Source organism: Pelophylax lessonae (assembly GCF_965119305.1).
Source record: "Pelophylax lessonae genome assembly, chromosome: 10".
Taxonomy (NCBI): Eukaryota; Metazoa; Chordata; class Amphibia; order Anura; family Ranidae; genus Pelophylax; species Pelophylax lessonae.
In genome coordinates, this window is record NC_138777.1 from 165624835 (window position 1) to 165646413 (window position 21579).

Here is a 21579-nt window from a genome sequence, read left to right on the forward strand (position 1 = left end):
TCTCTATCCCTGAAGTGCAGGATACGTGCCAGTAACGGTCTGGGCCTAGCCCCGGGGACAGGGGCCCTGGAGGGGACCCGGTGTGCCCTTTCGATTGCAAAGAGCGGGGAGAAAGTGTCAGGGCCCAGGGACCTACGCAGCCAGTCCATCAGGAAATCCACTGCCTGTCCCCCCTCAGCCCCCTCAGGGAATCCTAAAAAGCGGAGGTTGTTACGGCGCAGGCGGTCCTCCATATCGCCCAGCTTTGCAGCCTGCGCCCTCTGCTCATGCTGTAGATCCCGGATGGCAGCGGGGAGGGGGAAGACATCATCCTCCACAGCGCTAATCCTCTGCTCCGCAGTCGTCACCCTCTGCCTAATTTTACTCACATCTTCCGTAAGGAGTGAGAAGTCCACACGGAGGGTGTCTATCTGAGACGTCAGGGAGGCCTGGCACCCCTTAATAGCGTCCATGATCTGGCGCAACGTGGGCTCTACCGACCGTCCAGATGACTTGCCACTCGCCCCCCCCCGGAAGGCCAGGGGAAGGCGACAGTGCCGGCCACTCACCCCCCTCATCCGACCACGGCAGGAGTGGGCTATTAGAGGCCTCCAGGCCCGGCGACCGCGGGTGGCCGCCATCTTGGGCCTGCTCCGGATGGTCCGAGCTGCAGCCTGCCGGGGACGGGGGCACATCCCTGCCGTATTTTACCATCTCTGCACAGGTCCGGGTGGTTCCAGGAGTAGAAGAGAGGCCGATCCAGGTAAGTATATCGGCGGATGGAGCAGGATTGCTGAAAGGATTAGTCAGTGGCAGCGGAGCTCTCTAGAAACGCTCCTCACATCCCGGAAGTCGGACACGCCCAGAATACAATTTTTTTTAAAAATTTTTTTTAAGAAAACCAATCGTATTCTGGGAAACCTTTTTTCATATATTCCTTTTTTTTTCTTTACTTTGCAATTAAACTGTTCATTTTAAAATAATAAAAAAAAATGTTTTTTTAAAAAGGGCACTTAAAAAAAATGTGCAAATTAAAGAGTTTGTAAAGACTTGTGTTTTTATTTATTTATTTTTACTAAAATAAAAACATGTTATAATGGTTTTTCACAGAGCATTCCTGATCTTCCTCTTTCTGGGTCCCCCTCCGGTGATCTACCCTTTGTGGAGGGGCAGAGCCAGGATAGCCCCTGCTCTCATGCACAGCACTGGATCGTGATGGTTCTTAAACAAATATTGGGGGGGGGGGGGTGCTGGAGGGGATCCAAGGCACAGAATTCATTAAGATAAAAGAAACCTTAAATCTTTACATCCACTTTAAATAGAAATAATCTAAAACCAAAGCAAAGTAGAAGTAATCTCAAGTCAAAACATACCGACGGGGACACACTGGGAAAACTATTTAGCTCGCCTGTCTTAATATACATTTTTCCATGGATTATCTCTTTAAATACAATGCAAGTTCATTAAAATATACAGTATATTAACCTGCAGGAAATCTATTAAGCTTGTAATTTTCTGTGCCTCCTGTTTCTGCTACATTGAAATCCTAAGCAATGTGAAAATAAAGGAAAAAGGCCTGGAAAAAAGAAAGCTACCACATCTACAGTGTACAAGCACTGTACATATGTATATTTTATTTTGGACATAGGTTTAGATGCACAAGCGGTAAAGGCATTTAAGACCAGCACTTAATCACTTCTGTAGCTATAGGCATTGTGAAGAAATTAATTTTCAAAGTTCAAAATAGAGACACTGACGTTTCAGCTTTTTTCTTTGGTAGCAGATTTTGGTAGTCCTCTAATGTAGACAAGTGCCAGGTTTTTCTTTAGGTCACCATACACTGTATAATCTGACAGTCTCCTTTACATCTACCATAAACTGTGTAGTTTACCTTATTTGATATGAATGCAATGCATTGCTTAGGCTTGTCCTCATATTACATAGTTTTGGAGATTATAAAGCGATTGTACAATCAGATTGTATAGTGTACAGCTAGCTTAAGGCCCCGTTCACACAGGGGCGATCCGACTTCGGGGGGCGACCTCCGAGGTCGCAGTGCGAGCAGCGCTCCGCGACCTCGGAGCGGCCGCCACGGACTTCATAACATTGAAGTCTATGGCGGTCGCCTCCGGGTCGCCCCAAAGAAGCTCCGGACCCTTTTTCTAAGTCGGAGCGACTTGTGTCGCTCCTATTAGAACGGGTCCGCAGCTTCCCTATGGAAGGCGATCTACGGCGACCTGTGAGGCGACCAGGTCGCCTCACAGGTCGTCTTAGTGTGAACGGGGACTTAGTATTTAGGAACAACACACTCAGTCTTGTGGGGCAAACAAGGTAAATTACACAGAGAAAACACTTCATATGCACCTATATTTTTCTCAACCTAAAAGTAGACCAGGCTGCAATATCTATTACATACATAACCTTTAAATCTACATGACCCAAATATAGCGCAAGAATTTACTTTATTTCATATAAAACATCACTAAAACATATCAAATGCGGATCCCTAAGGACCTCGATTGCCCTTTGTATCTCCTAACATGGAAAAAGATAGCATAAGTGTTGCATACCATTTTCTATACAATCGACAAATAGATATTTTCATAGCTTCAGAAAAATACATCAAATGCATATGCAGTACAAACCACTCCTCAAAAGAGCAATAACACTGGAAATGAGAAATAAGCAACACCCATCTACAAGATCTATACATTGTATTGCAAATGGTAAAAATAGATGTGCGACTGCTAAGATTTGCCTGCATGTGACTGCACAACCACCATATACAAAGCACTTGTTGCGAACCAGAGAAACGTCTACTGATGCTATAATATATGTATAATAGTATTTGTTGTTTGTATCTGTAGTAGGGCCTTAGAATCAGTGGTGTGCATTTTGCTTCAAAGAGTGCAATTAATCCACATATAATTATCAGATATCCTATATGAAGTTAGTATAATGTGTGATCAGCTTTATTGCATCTTGACAGAAGTGATCATGGTACACTGTTGCTTTACTTACAATATATCATAATTAGAAAAGTATGGATATTAACTATTGGGAATGTGATCAGTTACATTTCCTGTGGACAGCTCTCTAGGAGGAACTGGCACCATTCCTGGACATCGGAAACAGTCCTGACATCTGGAGTACCTAGATGTGCTCTCCTGTATCTTCAGTGTATTTTCAGTGTAAAACCAATGAGCTCAGTGCACCTGATATGTTGTGATTTTATATAAGGAGCTGAGATTTCTAGGTAATCCGTAGGGCCAGGCAGAGTAACATGTAGGTGATCGGATAGGTGAGAACTGTGACGAGTGAAGACCAGAGGCATCTTGTACCAGAGAGTGAAGGACAGCCAAGTGTACCCGGTGTCACTTAGCTAAGATTGTTGGGTGTCGGATGGCACATAAGGATTGGTGGGGCCAGATGACAACCTTCCTATGTGCTACTTGGTGATAAGGTTACTTATGGAGCTTCCAATGTCTTGGATGTCTGAGGCACTTTCAATGTAAACCATGCTAAAGCATTGTTTGCATTTGCTGCCGCCAACACTCTGAGGAATAGCTCAGGCTCGATTCACACCTGAACGTAGCGATTTACTGGTGTCTTTCGGGCATTTGCATTTTTGCAGCTTTTTACAAGCATTTTAAAGCGTTTTAGAAGTGTATTGAAAGCGTTTTTATAGCTTCAGGTGTTTTTTTTTTTTCTCCAATCAAAAGCACTAGGGGGAGGAGAGAGAGCAGAAAGTATAGGTGGAGAGCTGCTGCTATGGGGTTTGAGCAGAAAATGAGTGACAAAACGCTAGTAAAATGCTCGAGTCAGTCGTTTCTATTGAAGTCTATAGAGCCAAAAACGCTTGTAATCTGCCAGACAGAAGCTCTTGCACTTTTTTGAGCGACAGGCGGTTTTGCTTGAGCAACAGAATGCTCAGGTGTGAACAGGGGCTATTGAAATGAATGGGATTTGGCTTGTTGAACATTTTACAGCTATAAGTTTCAAGCAGAAAATCAGGTGTGAACGGGGCATAACCGAAACCCAGGGACTAAATCAACAGTTGGCAGTTCCAGTGATAAAGCCCACCAGAGCCACCACAAAATGATTCATATATATGGCAGCTTTCCATAAGGCCCATTCCGTGCTGCCTTTTATATATGCATGTGGCCAGCGGTAAAGGATTAATATAGTAATTGTTTGCAATATGTTTTGCCACAGTCTTTACACAAATGCATGAATACGTTTTTCTCCTAAATATGTTAAAAGATAAACGTTTTAAGACATATCAACCAGTCAAAACAAAGCAAGCCTTCCCTGCATTAAGGTGAAAAATGTTTTTCCACTTGCTGTAACCCCCTCCTCTATCGATGCGCTGTGCCTGTCTGCAGTTCCAGCAATTCAGTGAGCAGGGGGTGGGGCTGAACTTGGCTGTGTGTGTTTATGGACACACGCAGCCTGGCTTGGTTGTAAGCCCCCACATTGACCCCGTAGCTAGTGGTTTTGCTATGAGGGCAGACACAGAAGAGGGGGAGACGAGATCGCCACCAGGAGTCACTAGAAAATGTTTTTTGGTTTTGAATGTCGTTTGATATTTTTTAGCAACATTTTTTAGCAACATTAATCATTTTCCACAAACCAACGTACCTGTACGTTGACTGTACCTACCTGTACGTTGACTTGAAGAAATTATTGTACCGGTGTGATGCCTGCAGCTGCAGGCATCGACCGGGCACCGTTTTTTTTTTTTTGTACCAGCGGTCGGCTTTCAGGAGAAAACAGACGATGCGCTTGGCCGTTATCCCAGCTAGCGTGAGGGGATGCCCCCTACCCTCCCTCCGCCTTCCGCAGCTCTGCCCAGGAGACCCAAGCAACCAGCCGGCACGTCTGCTGGCTCCCCCCCCCTCCCCAGCCCCTCTGGGGTCACCGTAGGTCTTCTGTACTGCCTATCCCACCCCCCTCTCTGGAGGTTGTGAGCTGGCTTTTGCCATGTGCTCTGAAGGGGTGCTTCCTTTGGGCCTGCTGCTTGGCCGGTTTTCTCTGGGCGCACACTGGGGGCTACAACAGGTTCCTTCGTCATCCTGCTGGTTAGTGACCTGGGCAGGGGGGTCCGAAGGGGGTCCAAAGTCCCTAATCTGCATCTATTCTGGCTCTGAGTATCGGCAATGTGAATGAAGGGAAGAACCTGGAAGCGTCCGAAGTGTGGCTCAATGCTCCCTGACTCCATGCTGTGGCTGACTGCACACTACTTCTCTGTTCTGTTTCTGAATATTCCATCTGGGGCTTATAATAGAGTTCTGTAACTGGGAATGTGCATTTAGGAGAGGTGGCCATAAAAGGTGTGCAGGCAGGGAGACGGGATTGCACTTAACAATGGTGTAAATCTGATAGGATGCAAGAAGCCTCCAGCGTGCTTTTGATAAACAATACAGGATAAGGATATAGGAAGGATATCACAGTTACTATGGATAATGGGAAGAAAGATGTGTGTTGCTGGGGGGGGGGGGGGAGAAATCTTAGTGGACTGGAGGCAGAATGTTCCATGTGAAAGTTTTAACTACTATTTTATAGGATACTAAATTCTATAATAGCATCACACAATACTAACATATTATGTGATTTATTCCCCTAGGTACATGTACTGGACGGACTGGGGAGAAGCTCCCAGGATTGAACGTGCTGGAATGGATGGCAGTACGCGGAAAATCATAGTAGATTCTGAAATTTATTGGCCCAATGGGCTAACCATTGATCTAGATGAACAAAAACTTTACTGGGCAGATGCCAAGCTGAGTTTTATTCACCGAGCCAATTTGGATGGTTCTTTCAGGTACTGATGTGTTAACACTTTGTAGAAATCTTTTTGTACCTGAGCCAGTGCTGCTAAACTGGTAACTTGGAGCTGTTTTGCAGTCTACATTTTCATTGGAGGTCCTTATGTGCTTTGCAAAAGAAAAAAAAAGTTTGCTAACTAATACCTTTACTTCATTTATGCACATGTTTATGTGAGGAGAATCTGTAACAGCCATGCACCTTACAGTGCTTTTACCAAACCGAACACTAAATCCAATGCATTTTTCAAATGGACTACCTCTCTTACCATGTTGTAAAAGATATGTTGACCTTTGGGAACATGTTGCATGTTCCACCCATTTTTAGGGTAGAACATGTGACCTGTTCCCGATCCTGTTGCCACTCCTCGATCCCCACACTCCCTGTGACAGCAGGCTGGGGATCTTCTCCCCGTACCTGGTGTCACCATTTGAAAAGAGTGTGGCCCCACACGGCCAGGCCACATGTTCCATTCACAGAGTTCTGTGAATGAATTAACTGCAAGTACCAACAGCCTTTGCAGCTGTTGGCTTGTATTTCGCAATGAACTACCTTGGTGCTGTTGAGCGCTGTAGTAGTTAATTGATTCTTCCTGTCTTTATGAAACTGCCTGCCCATATGAGGTACAGGCAGACAGTTTACACTTACTCTGTAGGAGTCCTGCATGGCACCCCTGATATGCTGATCACAGGTGCAATGCTTCCCAGGTTCCTACAAAAGAAGGAAAAAAAAGATTTTCTTACCTGCAAAATGTATTTCTTTTTTTACAGTGAACATATCCTTTAAAGCTTGCCTACATCTGAGATGCAAGGGAACACAGCCTGCTTGGATGGGAAAAAAAGCTTGTACAATTTTTATTTGAAATTATGTAGAATTTAAAATTGTTTGCTTCTCTGGGCTCAGCCAAGCCATTGAATGTACAGAAGTGTATGACCTTTTAACAACGCTTGAGAAATGTTTTTTTCCAGCAATGATAAAATCTGGCATACTGTAGTATAACTGTGAAATAGTTAACTGTGTAGAAGGGGTGTCATTGCACCCAGTCAGACTATGACCTTTTTCCAGCAAAACTGTTTAGCCGTCTTAAGTGTGGAATTTCACAGGAATTTTCCCATTAATTTCTGGTAACATTGCTCTGCAGTCAGTAAACAGGACAAAATTAACACTTAAGTTTAAAAGTGGTTGAAGCTGGAGAGAGAACACTTTGTTAAAAGAATATCTCTCTTTCATTCATTGATGGACACAGCTCCTGATCTTCTTAACCAATGGGTTATACTGTCCCCTACAGGAGTAGGGCACTAGGCAGAAAAAAAGACTGACTACACCTGTGGGCATTCCTAGGAGGTGTACTCACCCTCTCTGCTATAGGTACTCAGTCAGGAGTAAGGACCTAGTTCGTTGTGGGGATCTTTGGTCCTGGCAATTTTTTCCCCTTTTTAGATGGATTTTTCTGTGAGATCTACAATTAATTGCCAGACTGCGCGATGAGATGTATGGTAAGTAGCTGTCCCCCCCCCCTCTCCCCCTGGAGGGTTTTGGGGTGGACATGGGACAGTCGGACCCCCGGGTTCCCATCCTTCCTGTTCAGCACCCCCCCTCCTGGGTCCCTGTGGGTCATCTAGCCCCCAACCCCCCTCCCCCTATATTTGGGGTAGTGTGGTGGTCTGGCCTTCCTGTGCTGGCGATGGGGGTGGGGTGTGCCGCCGGCTATCGGCAGTGGGGGGTTGGGGACTAAGGGGATTCTTTACCTGGTGGGGGCTCCTGCCTTGCCTTAGGCCTAGGGATCCCTCCCGGGTCACTGAGAGCCTCATGGTGCTGCACAGGGCCCCCATTTTGTTGTGGCCTGTATTCTGTAATACACGGCGGCCATTTTGCGGTAGCCCCGCATTGAAAATAGCAGCGGCCATGACAGAGGAGCCTTTCTGGGTGCCGATTTTGTCTGTGAGAGCCCCTCCTTATCCCCAGGTTCAGTTTCAGTTTACCCTGGTGCTGCCGATGCCTGTTCTGTGGGGTGGTGAGTCTGGTGGGGTCCTCTCTCTCTCTGCTGCAGGATCGAGGAGTGCTCTGTTGCTAGCGACCGGGGGGTGCGGCCAGCACAGTGGATGTCCCTTAGCAGTTCTTTGCACTTTTATGTGGGGGTCCTTGGAGCAGGTTTCCCCACCTCACCCCCTCTGAAGCTGCGGGTCCCTTCCGGTCCCAACCATCCATTGATGCTCTGACGGCGGTCCTGGAGTCCTTTGACCCCAGGTGAAGGTGGCTTTTGGGCATGCGGCTAGCAAAAAGCACCCCTTCGCCTGCCCCTGCCTGAGAGGTCTTATCAGATCCTGAATCTTATTTGGCCGCTGCGGACGTGGCGCCCTGAATTCTCACAGTGAGGATGATTCCTCCACTCCTGTAGCCGTGCACTTAAAGGTGCTGGTGGATGCACTGATTGGGTCCATGAGTGAGACTTTAAAAATGGAGAATGCAGCTGAAGCGAAGGCAGCGGTTCCCTTTTGGCATGCACAAGCCGTCTAGAGCGGCAAAGGTTCCCCTTTCCCTCCTATTTTGACAGGATTGTTGCAAAAGAGTCGAGACATCAAAAATGTCCCCCAGGGGTCCCTAAGCGATTTGCAATGCGGTACCCCTTTTGAAGAGTCCCTTCTTAAAAAGTGGATTGTTCCACCGGTGGTGGACCCCCCTGGTTTCCAGATTGAACAAGGCCACCATGATTCCGCTTGAAGAGTCTCCGGCTCACACGAAGGCGAAATCAGTGGGCCGCAATATGTTCATGGTTGCTGGTTCGGCCCCTTGGCCGGTATTCACTATTTTTCTTATGTCACAAACTCTGACCGGATGGGCTAAACCTTTACGCCGTGACCTGGAGGGAGAGCAGCTCCCCCCTGCCTTTGCTGAGCTGGCGGACCAGTTGGTTCAGGGGCTGCAGTTTATCTGTGATGCCTCTTTGAATGCGGCTCCCCTGATTGCCAGACTGTCCGTTTCGAGAGTTGTCCTTTTAGATGTGTTTTTTGGCTCAAATGTTGGTCTGCGGACCAGACTTCTAAAAAGACCCTAACTGATCTCCTTTTTCAAGGCGATCGCCTGTTTAGAGCTACCCTGGATGACTTCATTAAGGGTCTCATGGGGGGGGGGGGGGGGAGAGCACCTTCCTTCCTTCCGCAGGCTAGTAAGGGTAAGGAACCTCGTCGGAGACCTGGCCAGTCCTTCCTGGCTCACAAGAACTTATTTCGCCCCTCAGGGTCCACAAGGGTTCAAAACCTTTCAAGTCTTCCTCGGGAGGTTTCCATGTTGAATAAGGCTACCATGATTCCGGTCGAGGAATCGTCGGCCTTTCAGGATCCGGCTGACAGAAAAGCGGAGGCTGTGGCATGCAATATGTTCACTGTTGCGGGTTCGGCACTTAGGCTGATCTTCACCATTGCCCTGGTGTCGCAAATTCTGACCCAGCGGGCTAAACTTTTGTGCTGTGACCTGGAGGGTGAGCAGCTTCTCCCATGCCTTAGTTGAACTGGAGGATCAGTTGGTCCAGGGGCTGCAGTTTATTTGTGATGCCTCTTTGGATGCAACGCCCCTGGTTTCTAGACTGTTTCAGCAGTGGTACTTAGTCGCGTATTGTGGCTTAAGTGTTGGTCTGCAGACCAGACCGCTAAAAAAGCTTTGGCTGATTTAACTTTTCAGGGAGATCGTTTGTTTGGGGCTACCCTGGATGACATCATTAAGAGTCTCCCAGGGAGGAAGAGAACTTTTTTTCTGCAGGCTGGTAAGGGTAAGGAACCTCGTCGGTGACGTGGCTAGTCCTCCTCAGCTTACAATACGTTTTTTTCGTCCCTCAGGGTCCAAAACCTTTCAAGTCCTCCTCGGGAGGTTCCAAGCAGGCCTTGTCTGACAAGCCGAGAGTGGGATTCTCTAGACCCATGGACAAGGCTCCTTCAGCATGAAGATGCACCCTTACCTGTGAAGCTCCTTGTTGCAAGACAAATGGTACGGGCCAACTACGAGATCGTGTTTTATTCTTACCCTCCGGAAAAGTTCTTTCCTTGTAATGTGTGCCTGTCCCCAGACCGATTGCAAACTCTTTGGGGCAGTAGAAGACCTGCTGCTTCAGGGTGCGATTTGTTCCTGTCCGGAATGGTTTCAAGGTTTTATTTAAATCTGTTCATGGTCTCAAAAAATGTGGGCAAGGTGCGTCCGATTCTGCATCTCAAGGCCCTGAACTGCTTTGTGTGGGTACAGAAGTTCAGAAACGGAGTCCATTTGTACGGTGGTGGCCTCCCTACACCAGGGGGATTTTCTTGCCTCAGTCGACATCAAGGATGCTTACTGCACATTCAACTCTGTGCCCATCCCCAGCGCTTCCTCCACCTTTCTGTTAGGAGAGGAGCATTATCAGTCTGTAGGGTTACCCTTTGCTCTCGCCTCTGCCACTCCGGTCTTCACAAAAGTGTTGTCTCCGGTTCTGGCGTTGCTACGTCAGCGGGGAATTGCAGTACTGGATTACCTGGATGACCTCCTCTTGTGAGTGGAGTCCTTTCTAGTGCTGTTGGACGATGTGGAGATCACTATACAGACCCCAAAGGAAGTTCGGTTGGCTTCTGAATTACCAGAAGTTTGCTCTAAATCCATACAGAAAATCGGATTATCTGGGTCTGACTCTAGCCAGAGTCTTCCTTCCTCTGGACAAACTCCAGAAATTTCATGCTGCGATTAATCTCCTGCTGTCCAGCAGCTGGTCATCTCTCCGGACTTGCATACGGGTGCTGGGCCTGATGGTATCTACCTTCGAAACGGTTCAGTTTGCACAGTTACAAGGTCCCTGCAAAAGGAGATCTTGGTCAAATAGGACAAAGTCTCTGGACAAATAGATCTGGCTGAGCCAGGAAACCAAAGGGTCTCTGGTCTCCAGGTCTTCAAAAGGGCAAATCGTTCTTCTCCCCTTGTGTTGGACAGTGGTCATCGCAGTTGCCAGTCTGTCCGGGTGGGGAGGTGTCCTGGGTCGGAGCTCTGCTCAGGGTGTTTGGACACTGGAAGAATCCAGACTACTGATCAATATCCTGGAATGTGGTTTGGGCGATTCGTGGTATCTGGCAACTACAGAGTCTTTTTGGAAGTCAGACTCACTGTTTGTGCTCACGGATGGGCCAAGAAAAGGGCTTTCAGCTTCTTCTGCGACCATTTCAATATGGATCAGCCAGACGGGGATGGTTAGTGCTTCTTGGGCCTTCCGTCATCCGGCGTCAGTGGTGCAGTTGGCCACTTAGTCATCGGCGCACTCTTTCACTAAATTCTATAAAGTGGATGTGTTGGCATCTGCGGATGCTTCCTTTGGTCACAAGGTTTTGCAGGTTGCTGTTTAGAGGGTTTGTTCCCTCTTTGGGGGTGTATGGTTCAGGTGTGCTCCAGTTTTTTGTTGAGCTCCTGTTAGCCTTTAGATTTTTTTGTTGTTCCACCCCTCATGTTTGGCACTGCTTTGGGACATCCCAATTGTCAAGAATCCTAAAGAGCTGTGTCCATCAATTAACGAAAGAGAAAATGGGATTTTTGACTTACCGTAAAATACATTTCTTTGCGTTCATTGACTGACACCGCACCCACCCCTCTATTGAGTTGTAATGCTTCTGACAAAACAAGAGGGGGGGGGGTATACCACCTGGGACTGCCCATAGGCGTAGTCTTTTTTTTTCTGCCAAGTGTCCTACTCCTGTAGGGGGCAGTAAAACCCAATGGTCAAGAATCCTAAAGAGCTGTGTCCATCAATGAACGCAGAGCAATGGATTTTATTAAAAAATCCAATTTTTTTTTGTTTTGCATAAAGTCAAGAAGGATTAGAACTCATGCCAATGTTTTTATTGCTTTTTGTTTCCCTTCTGGGGAGCTATTCCACTCTTTGTCTTGATCACAAAAAGTGAGGGAAAATCCCAAATTCTGAAGTTGTTTTTGAAATCTTTCAATTGGGACTCCTGTTCTGGCAGCGACAGTCCCTCCTTTTTAATAGATTTCTTCTTACTTCCTTGTGAAGGGAAATCTCAAGGGAACACAAACATCAAAAAATGTATTTGTATTCTTGGCTTGTTCACGCTGGACTAAATTCCTAAAGAATAACAAACACTCCTATAGTGTTAGTATGGGCGTTAGACTTGCGTTAATGAGCTTTAGTATGGGGTTTAGACTGGCATTTTACAAGTGTTAATGACAAGTTAAAAATGCTCCCCAAATGCCCTATGGGCAATTTTGAAGCGTTTGAGGAGCGTTAAGGCGTTTTTAAAACCGATCCACAAATGTAATTCCATTACAATAAATGAGCTACAGTTTGCCGCTCTAGACGGCTTGTGCATGCCAAAAGGGAACCGCTGTCTTCGCTTCAGCTGCATTCTCCATTTTTAAAGTCTCACTCATGGACCCAATCAGTGCATCCACCAGCACCTTTAAGTGCACGGCTACAGGAGTGGAGGAATCATCCTCACTGTGAGGATCCGCAGTAAACAGCTTCTGGGCATGCCCAGAAGCTGTGGAGGGATGACGCGCGCGACCCGGAAGTGACGTCGGGGCCGGCGCAGAGCATCGTGGGACCAAAGAAGGCGGAAGAAGACGCCGAAGAGGACGCGCTGGCTTCAAGCTGCCCACATCTGAGATGGCAGCGCTGGACAAGACGTTTGCAAGGTAAGTATTTGTCCTAACAGGTAAGTGCAACCCGGGACAGATCAGAGGCTAGCCATTGTGGAATGCACTAGCCCTGACTGTCCCGGGGGTATTAAAAAAAAAAAAAAAAAAAAAATCCAGGGTGGAACTCCGCTTTAATTCCAGTGTGAACTTAGCCTTACTCCTTCCCTATACTATCCAAATTAAAAAGAAAAAAGTTAGATGATGTTTGATACAAATTACACAACACAGTTTATAATCTTTTCCAGGGGTACCAACAAATATGTTTAGTCCATTCTAGAATATATTTTCACACTTTCTTTGCTTTACTTTGACGTACTAAAGGCATGCATGTAACATGTATACATAAAAAAATTCCATAATCACTTTTCAGAAAGAATGAAGGATTGTTTCAAAGGGCTGTAGGGATACCAGCAAATTTATCACAACCTTGTCTGTATTTAGATAATTCAACATGCTCATTGATGCTGTGGTATCATCATTTTACTCTTAAGCTTTCCATAATCTATTTGCTCAGTGTTGATGGGCGAATCCCTCCCATGAAGCCATTGTTTTCTTCTTGCAGGGGGGGGAGCTGTTCCCACCAGGAGAACACCGTGCTATAATAGCTGCTAGCAATAATGACATGTAAAATCTGACAGGCTGGTTGTACCCAAGTTGATGAATCAAGCCTTCCTAAACCGGCTGAGATTCGAACTGTCTATGGCCAGCTTTATGTACAACCTAACCGTCTGAGTTTGATAAACAGAGTTTTAATAAAATTGCCCAGGCAGAGAATTTGAGGCCAGAGCTGTAGCACTGATGAGTAGGTAAGACCAGTGGGCATTTTTATGTCCTTATTTTGCCTAAGTTCATATAGATCTGTAATGCATGAATGTGTACAAATTTTTAATATAAATAGTTTTAAAATATCAGTCTACATAATATAGACCGGTCACTTTTGAATGGATATTTGTGGCCTGACTTGCCTACCAGCTTGTTAAAGCAGAACTTCACCCAAAAGTTCTGCTTGTTTGCCTCCCCCCCCCCCCCCACACACTTTAAAATTTGGCTGCTAATTTTAGTTTTTTTTTTTTTTGGGGGGGGGGGGGGGGGAGGTACCTGGTATTGACCGGTACCTACTCACACTTCCGGTCAGATCAAAGCAGCGATCCAAATGGTAGTTAGGCCCCCCTCCCTCGCAGCTTTCCGGGACACAGCACAGGTCCCAGAGGACTGCGGGACCATTCACAAAGCACACCACGACTCACCCATGCACAGTGTCAAAAAAGGAAACCTAAAAGCCTAAATGAGCTCAACCTCAAAAACAAGCAGTGTGAAGCCGCAAGCTTTCACAGCCGGCTTCGCAATGTAAACATGCCAGCACCCGGACCCGAAGATGACCGAAGAGCCCGTTTTGGCAGTGCTGGATCCCTGGACAGGTAAGTGTCCTGTTATTAAAAGTCAACAGCTACAGTATTTGTACCTGCTGACTTTTATTTTATTGTTTCTAGCTGAAGAAGCACTTTAAGGCCTCATGCACATTGGACGTTTTTGGAGCTGCTGTTAGCAGCGTCAGACGTTTTTTTTCCATGTTATTCTATGGACTCATGCACACATAGAGCTTTTAGGAGCTCCAAGTGGCATAGGCGTTTTACAGCTCCAAAAAAAAACCCAGGAACTGTGCGTTCTGGAGCTGCAGCGTCAAGCTGTAAAAACGTCTGACGCTGCTAAAGGCTGAATAACGTTGCTTAACGTGCGTTAAGCCACGTTATACGTTTTTTTCTTCCATTCAAAATCAATGGTTCCCTATGGGAGCCTATTGATTTGAATGAAAGTCGCACCGCAGGTCAGATCAGGGTGATCCGACTTGCGGCGCGACCTGCACTGTGAGAATCTTGAGGGGGAACTCCAGGCCAAAATGGGGGAAAAAACGGCGTGGGGTCCCCCCCCCCAGGTTCCAAACCAGGCCCTTCGGGTCTGGTATGTAATTTGAGGGTAGCCCCACGCCGAAAAAACGGCGTGGGACCCCCCCCCCCCAAAATCCATACCAGACCCTTATCCGAGCATGCAGCCCGGCATGCCAGGAAAGGGGAGGGGACGAGTGAGCGGCCCCACCCCCCCTGCCATTTTTTTCGGCGTGGGGCTACCCTCAAATTCCATACCAGACCCGAAGGGCCTGGTTTGGAACCTGGGGGGGAACCCCACGCCGTTTTTTCCCCATTTTGGCGTGGAGTTCCCCCTCAAGATTCTCACAGTGCAGGTCGCGCCGCAAGTCGGATCACCCTGATCCGACCTGCGGTGCGACTTCCATTCAAATCAATAGGCTCCCATAGGGAACCATTGATTTTGAATGGAGGCAGAAAAAACGCTGCTAACAGCTACTGTGGCCAAACGTGCAATAACGCTAGTGGAAAAAGCTACTGAAAGCACGTTTTTACAGCTGCTGTTTCCCGGCGTCAAGTAAACGGCTTTGGAGCACGTTTTTATGACGCCCTGTGTGCATGGAGCCTTGATCACTTGAAAGTTGTCACAAGATCTACACACCTGTTGTTGTGCTGTGCCCCCTCACTCTTGGCTCCTGCATCCTTATCTAAACAGGGTGATTGATGAGATTCTCTTGTAATGGCTTCTGCAGATCAGTAGACTTTTTTTTACTAGTTGTAAATTTTTCATTGACAAAATTTCTGACAGAGACAAGATGTTTGTGAATGATTACATACTGTGACCAATATTACCCAGACCTGAAATATCAGTTTTGAGTAGATTGGTAGTTCAAGTGTTTCATGTGTAAATAAAGAACGGTTTATCATAGCTCTCTGTTGTTCCACTTACAGGCAGAAAGTTGTTGAAGGAAGCCTTACACATCCTTTTGCACTCACTCTGGCAGGAGATACTTTGTATTGGACTGATTGGCAAACTCGCTCTATCCATGCCTGTAACAAACGAACTGGAGAGAAAAGAAGAGAGATCCTCAGTGCATTGTACTCTCCCATGGACATTCAGGTCTTCAGCCCGGAGCGACAGCCCTACTGTGAGTTTTGGAGTGAATTTATGTACCAATAGTGTGTTTGTATGTTGTGGCTTGTTGTCCTACATCACTAATATCTGGCAATCAGCAAAAATGAAGTCACATCTGCATGTGCCGATAACATGCAAAGAACATGCATTACGCTCATCATGATGCCTTTCATTTTTAATGGCATCCCAAACGGGGCCAGCAAATGTGTGCTTCTTTGTACAGCAAAATGTGCTAAAAAACACACTAATAATTAATTATTTTCTAGGTTACTACTTCCATCAATGTGCTCCTACATGGTCTTCTACATAAGGCCAGTCCCAGGGGGTATACTCCCTCTCTCTGCTATAGGTACTTTTTTCTGCCTTGTCAGAAGTAAGGACCTAGTTCCTTGCTGGGATCTCTGATTTTTGGCAAATTTTTTCTTTTTAAATTTTTTTTCTCCTGTTTTTTTTTTTTTTTTTCCTGCAAGATCTACAATCAACTGCCAGAATGGGGGACGGGCTGGATAATCTAGATCCAGTGGTCACCCAGTCTGGCCAGCTAACGCGTGCAGACCTCATCTCTGCGCTAGGTTGGCCGGGACATAGCCCCAACGGACGGGGGCTGGCCTGCAAATTAAATGCCTCGTGAGGTCACATACGACCGGGTCTCGGCCAGAGTTGCAGCGTTCCTCCTGGCTGACAGTACCCCCCCCCCATTTAGATGGTTCTGCCTGGAGAGATGCCCGCCTGATTCCTGGTATGGTGAGTAGCTGTCCCCCCGCCCTCTCCCCTTGGAGGATTTTTTGGGGTGGATGTGGGCCCCTCAATGGGGGGGTTGGACCCCAGGGTTCCCCTCCTTCCAGTCAGGCACCACCTCATCTGTCTCCCCTTCTTAACCTCCCCTCAACTTATGCTGGGGCTACATTACATGGGTGGTCTGGTCCACCTCCTAGGGTGGGGCAGGGCTCTATGCTGACGATGGGGGTGGGAGGGTGTGCCGCTGGCGACCGGACAATCAGCTGTGCAGGGAGGCCTAGGGATCCCTCCTGGGTCCCTGAGAGCCTCGTGGTGCCGCCATTTTGTTATAGCCTTGTGCTGCAAGACTTCAGCCTGCAATATTTACACCCTGGCTGGTTCGGCACTGAGGCCGATATTCACCATTGCCCTGGTGTCGCAGACTCTAACAGAATGGGCTAAGATTTTGCACCGTGACCTGGGGAGGGAGCAGCTCCCCTCACCTTTGCTAAGCTGGCAGACCAGCTGGTCGAGGGGCTGCAGCTTTTCTGTGATGCCTCTTTGGAGCCTCCCCTAGTGACTCGGCTCTCTGTTTTGGCAGTGGTCCTTCGGTGTGTCTTTTTGCTCGAATGCTGGTCTGCGGACCAGACTTCTAATAAGGCCTTGACTGATCTTCCCTTTTAAGGAGATCGCCTGTTTGGTGCTACCCTGGATGACCTCATTAAAGGGCACGGACCCTTAGGCCTACTGAGGAAGTTGATTGCCATCAATCACATGACGCAACGTGTATAGGGGGGAGGAGACTCCAGATGGACGTGACCTGGCAGCAGACACAGGGCGCGGTCCTGTGTATTTCTCCTATCGCCCGAGTCCACTATACGAGAAGCCTGCACAGCTGATGTGCAGGATTACGTAAGTGTATTTCATGCTATTAGTTTTAATAAACACAATTAATACAGAGAGCACTAGATCTCCTTCTCCTTTTTTATATATGGTGCTGTCCGAGTACATGGTAGGGGGGAACCTCTGGGTGAGTCTAGGATGGAAAAGGACCTGGGGGTACTGGTAGACAAAAGGCTTGGCAGTGGCATGCAATGCCAAGCCGCTTCAAGTAAAGCCAACAGAATACTGGGATGTATAAAAAAGTTGATTCACTCCAGAAATAAAGAGATTATTCTCCCTGTCTACAAGACTCTGGTCCAGCCACATCTGGAGTAAGCTGTCCAGTTCTGGGCACCGGTCCTCTGGAAGGATGTGCTGGTACTGGAAAGAGTCCAGAGAAGGGCAACAAAAATAATTAGGGGAATGGAGGACATCAGCTATGAGGAAAGACTACAAGCACTGAACTTATTCTCTCTGGAGAAGAGACGATTGAGGGGGGATATCATATCAATGTACAAATACTGTACTGGCGACCCTAGCATAAGGAACAAACTATTTAGAGAAAGGGAATACAATAAGACACGTGGCCACTCACTAAAACTAGAGGAAAGGCGGTTTAACCTTAAAGTACGTAGGGGGTTCTTCACTGTCAGAGCAGTAAGGATGTGGAATTCTCTTCCGCAAACAGTGGTATCAGCAGGGAGCATCGATAGTTTCAAAAAACTATTAGATGGGCACCTTAAAGACCACAACGTACAGGTGTATACAATGTACGGTTAACAGCAAACACACACACACATCATAGGTTGAACAGGATGGACTGATATCTTTTTTTCAACCTCACTAACTATAACTATGTAATAGGAAGCCAGCGTTATGATTAACCCTTGCAGTGCCCTATGAGTATCTCAAGATTTGGTGGAGTGACCCTGCTTTTCCCTTAATCAAGCATGTGTGACCCAGTGGTGAAACACGGGACAGATTATGAGGTGAGAGGCCATCTACTTATGATGGGATCACGAGCACTGGATACTCCATTTGATTGAGCAATTGAGCACTTTGTGGATATTGAAGAAACTGCTAGTCCATACTTTGGACTCTTATACTGAATGTTATTGCACTTTATTATCGATTGCTTATTCATGAGCACATTAGAATCGATTTTTGCACAGTTTGTTTATTGTGTAGTTTGCACGTTTTTGTGATGTATCTATACCCACATGATATCATTGCAGTATTATTTTTATATTGGTACTTGGTTTACATGTCCAAGACTTCAGCACTTTATTGATTAGCACTTTTGTAGTTTACTAAGCACCTGCTGTTCTCTATGGGGGAATCGGATGAGAACGGACCGCCTGTCCGTTCTCACTCGATCCCATCCGATCCGATCTGCCAGACGGATGGAAAATAGGGTTTCTATCCGTCCGGATTTAACGGACAGGATCGGATGTCAGGGAACATGTCTCCACTGACATCCGTTGCCCCATAGAGATGCATGGGGCATCCGTTCAGATCCGCCTGAAAAACTGACAGGCGGATCTGAACGGTCCGTAAGTGTGAAAGGGGCCTTAACTGCTTTTTTTTTTTTTTTTTAGTTATGCTGCTATATACTGTATAATACAAAAAGTGCCTTTCACTAACCACAAACCAAAATTAAACAAAGAATCAACGCAGAGCCAAAAGCCTAAGAAATATGTGCTTATCCGGATAAAATAGTTAATATTCCTTATAAGGTGCAATATTATAATAGAAAAATTAGTGAATGAAAACGTCAGCCAGAGTTATAAAAAGGATGTGAAAAATTTATAGTAGTGCAATTTCACTAATAAAATGAGACTTCACTCCATAATAATAGGGAGCATAGAAAGACCCACTATATGTGCTAGAAGGACGTTTTTATTCACTTTTTTTTCTATTATAATATTCTTTAAAGGATATTATAATAGAAAATAAGTGAATAAAAATGTCCTTATAGCACATATAGTGGGTCTTTCTATGCTCCCTATTATTATGGAGCGAAGTCCCATTTTATTAGTAGAATTGCACTATTATAATTTTTCACATCCTTTGCATATCTCTGGCTGACTTTTTTAGTCACTTATTTTTTTATTATAATATTGCACCTTATAAGAAATATTAACTATTTTATCCGGATAAGCACATTATTCTTAGGCTGTTTGGCGCTCTTTATTTAATACTGTATAGTCTAGTGCAGCTTGGGACTCACGTGATCAGCTGCTGCTTCTCTCCTCGCTCTCCCCTCCTTTCCTCCCTCGATCTGATTGACTGCATGGCTAGGAATCCCTCACTGACGTCAACAACAAGGCGGAGAGGAAAGGAGGAGAGAGGAGGCGGTCACGTGGGTGCTGAGCGACGCTCTGAAACAGTGAGTGTATTAACACAGCAGCTTGTACAGAGGGGACGGCACTGACAGGCAGGGAGAAAAGTCCTGTACGCAGACCAACTAAACAACGGAGCAACTAATCGATAATGACAATCGTTGACAACGATTTTCATTATTGATTTATTATCGATTTAGTCGATTAGTTATTTCAGCCCTAATCTTCAGATTCTTCAATCAACTATTCATTGTCTTATACAACAATTTTAATGCCATATACAGGAGAATTGGACATTGGCAAACTACAATTTTAGATCTGTATATTTAGAGAAGTGTTGTCAAGATTCCAAGTTATTGACTCAAGGTTCTGAAGCAAGAGGTTCAATATGCCTGCCAGGCAACTAGCATTTGCAGAATAAGTCTGTATTGGCAGTCCAATTGTTCCTTCCGTGAATGCTTAAATTTCTGTTCTATCTTCTGCAATTTTTCCTTAATGTCTTCCCATTGTCCCTGTGTTTTTCAGTCCATACACCATGCGAAGACGATAATGGAGGCTGCTCACATCTTTGCCTGTTATCCCCACGGGATCCATTTTATACCTGTGCTTGTCCAACAGGTGTACAGCTGAAAGAGAATGGGAAATCATGCAAAACAGGTACGAAAACAGGAATGTGCTTATGTAAAAAGCCCTCAAGTTCATGATTAATTTGATATACCGTATTTTCCGGCGTATAAGACTGGGCGTATAAGACGTCCCCCCCATTATATGATCTACCGGTAATACTTATACTTAGGTTACCTTGGAGATATTATACTCGGCGTATAAGATGACCCCCCTTTTTTGGGGGATTTTTTTGAGGTTCAAAAGTAGTCTTATACGCAAGAAAATACAGTAGAATAGATAGACCACTCATGGGCAACATCGTAGGTGTTGGTGCCTTGCATTCTCGATTCAAGTCCACCAAAGGTATGCAATCAAAAACCAGAAAGGAAAGAGCGCACATCCACCCTAGTGTAATACAGCTTTTAATATACAATTCAATAAAAACACTTCAACTAATGCACTCCCATTCGACAGATAAGTTTCACACATAAAGCTACTCTCTGGCAGCACTCCTGGATCACTGCTGTAAGCTCCCAATGGGGTAGGAAGACAACAAGCTCACTAGCTAGCTGCCTGGATCCTGACAGCAAGTCCTCAGCCGTGACATAAACACAGCGTACAAAGCCCAGTGTCCATTCGATGCCACACTTTGTCAGAATGGGAAGCCAAAATGAGGAGGCAGGGGGACAGAGCTGAAATGCATTGTCATGGCGATGGTCTGATGTTTGCTTTTGGGGCCCCCTACCTTGTGTTGGTTTCCTGTGCTGACGAAGGGCGGCACTAACTGGACCGGGTGCATGCACACTAGGCTTTGCACACTGTGTATGTTTCACGGCTGAGTACTTGCTATCAGGATCCCAACCAGCTAGCCAGTGAGTTTGCAGTCTGTCCCCCCGTTGGGATCTTACAGTGGTGGCCCAAGAGAGCAGCCATAGAGTATCTTCAGGTCTCGAACTTATCTGTTCAATGTAAGTGCAGTAGTGAAGAGTTTTTATTGAATAATATAAAAGTGCAGCGCCTAAAGGACAATAAATTGTGCTAAATGAATAAACAGACATGAATACATTATCATAGAGAATAAAAAACGTGGCGTAATGCTCATGAAAGAGTCCCTTTGATGGAAACACAAAAAAGGACAGCCACTAACGTGGCCAAACCACAGTCTCTTAATAGCTTGGTGCACACAGTCAGTGCAGCTAGTTTGTTTATTGGGATGCAACTTGTGGCTGCAACTTAGTGCTGCAGCAGCGCCAAGTTGCCATGCTGTCTCACTATGACCTGCTTCAGATAACCACTGCTTCCTATTACAAGCTATGAGGAATTTCAGTCCAGTCAAGCTATGAGTTATTGCAGGGGGTGGTGCTGCACGTAAAAGGTGTTTTTTTTTTTTTTTTTTTTTTTTTGTAATGCAGAGAATGCATTAGCGTAAAAACCCTCAGCTTTTAGAACAACTTTAATTAAAAAAAGCAAGGGTTATCACCCTATGGGTTTTCCTATTTGTCACCTCTATAGTTCACCTTGGAGCTCCCAGAGAGGGTAGGAAAGCAAAGCGCTCACTTGTCAGGGTTCC

At 46.0% G+C, this 21579-nt stretch overlaps 1 protein-coding gene across 1 annotated transcript in view; it reads left to right on the plus strand.

Annotated features, from left to right (window-relative positions):
• The window catches only part of LRP5 (LDL receptor related protein 5), a 254193-nt gene that overhangs the window by 84330 nt on the left and 148284 nt on the right, over positions 1-21579 (plus strand). The window contains exons 3-5 of the mRNA XM_082271182.1: positions 5606-5803; positions 15279-15475; positions 19929-20060. Of these exons, the coding sequence (XP_082127308.1) occupies positions 5606-5803; positions 15279-15475; positions 19929-20060 (527 nt within the window). The remainder of the gene's footprint in view (positions 1-5605; positions 5804-15278; positions 15476-19928; positions 20061-21579) is intronic.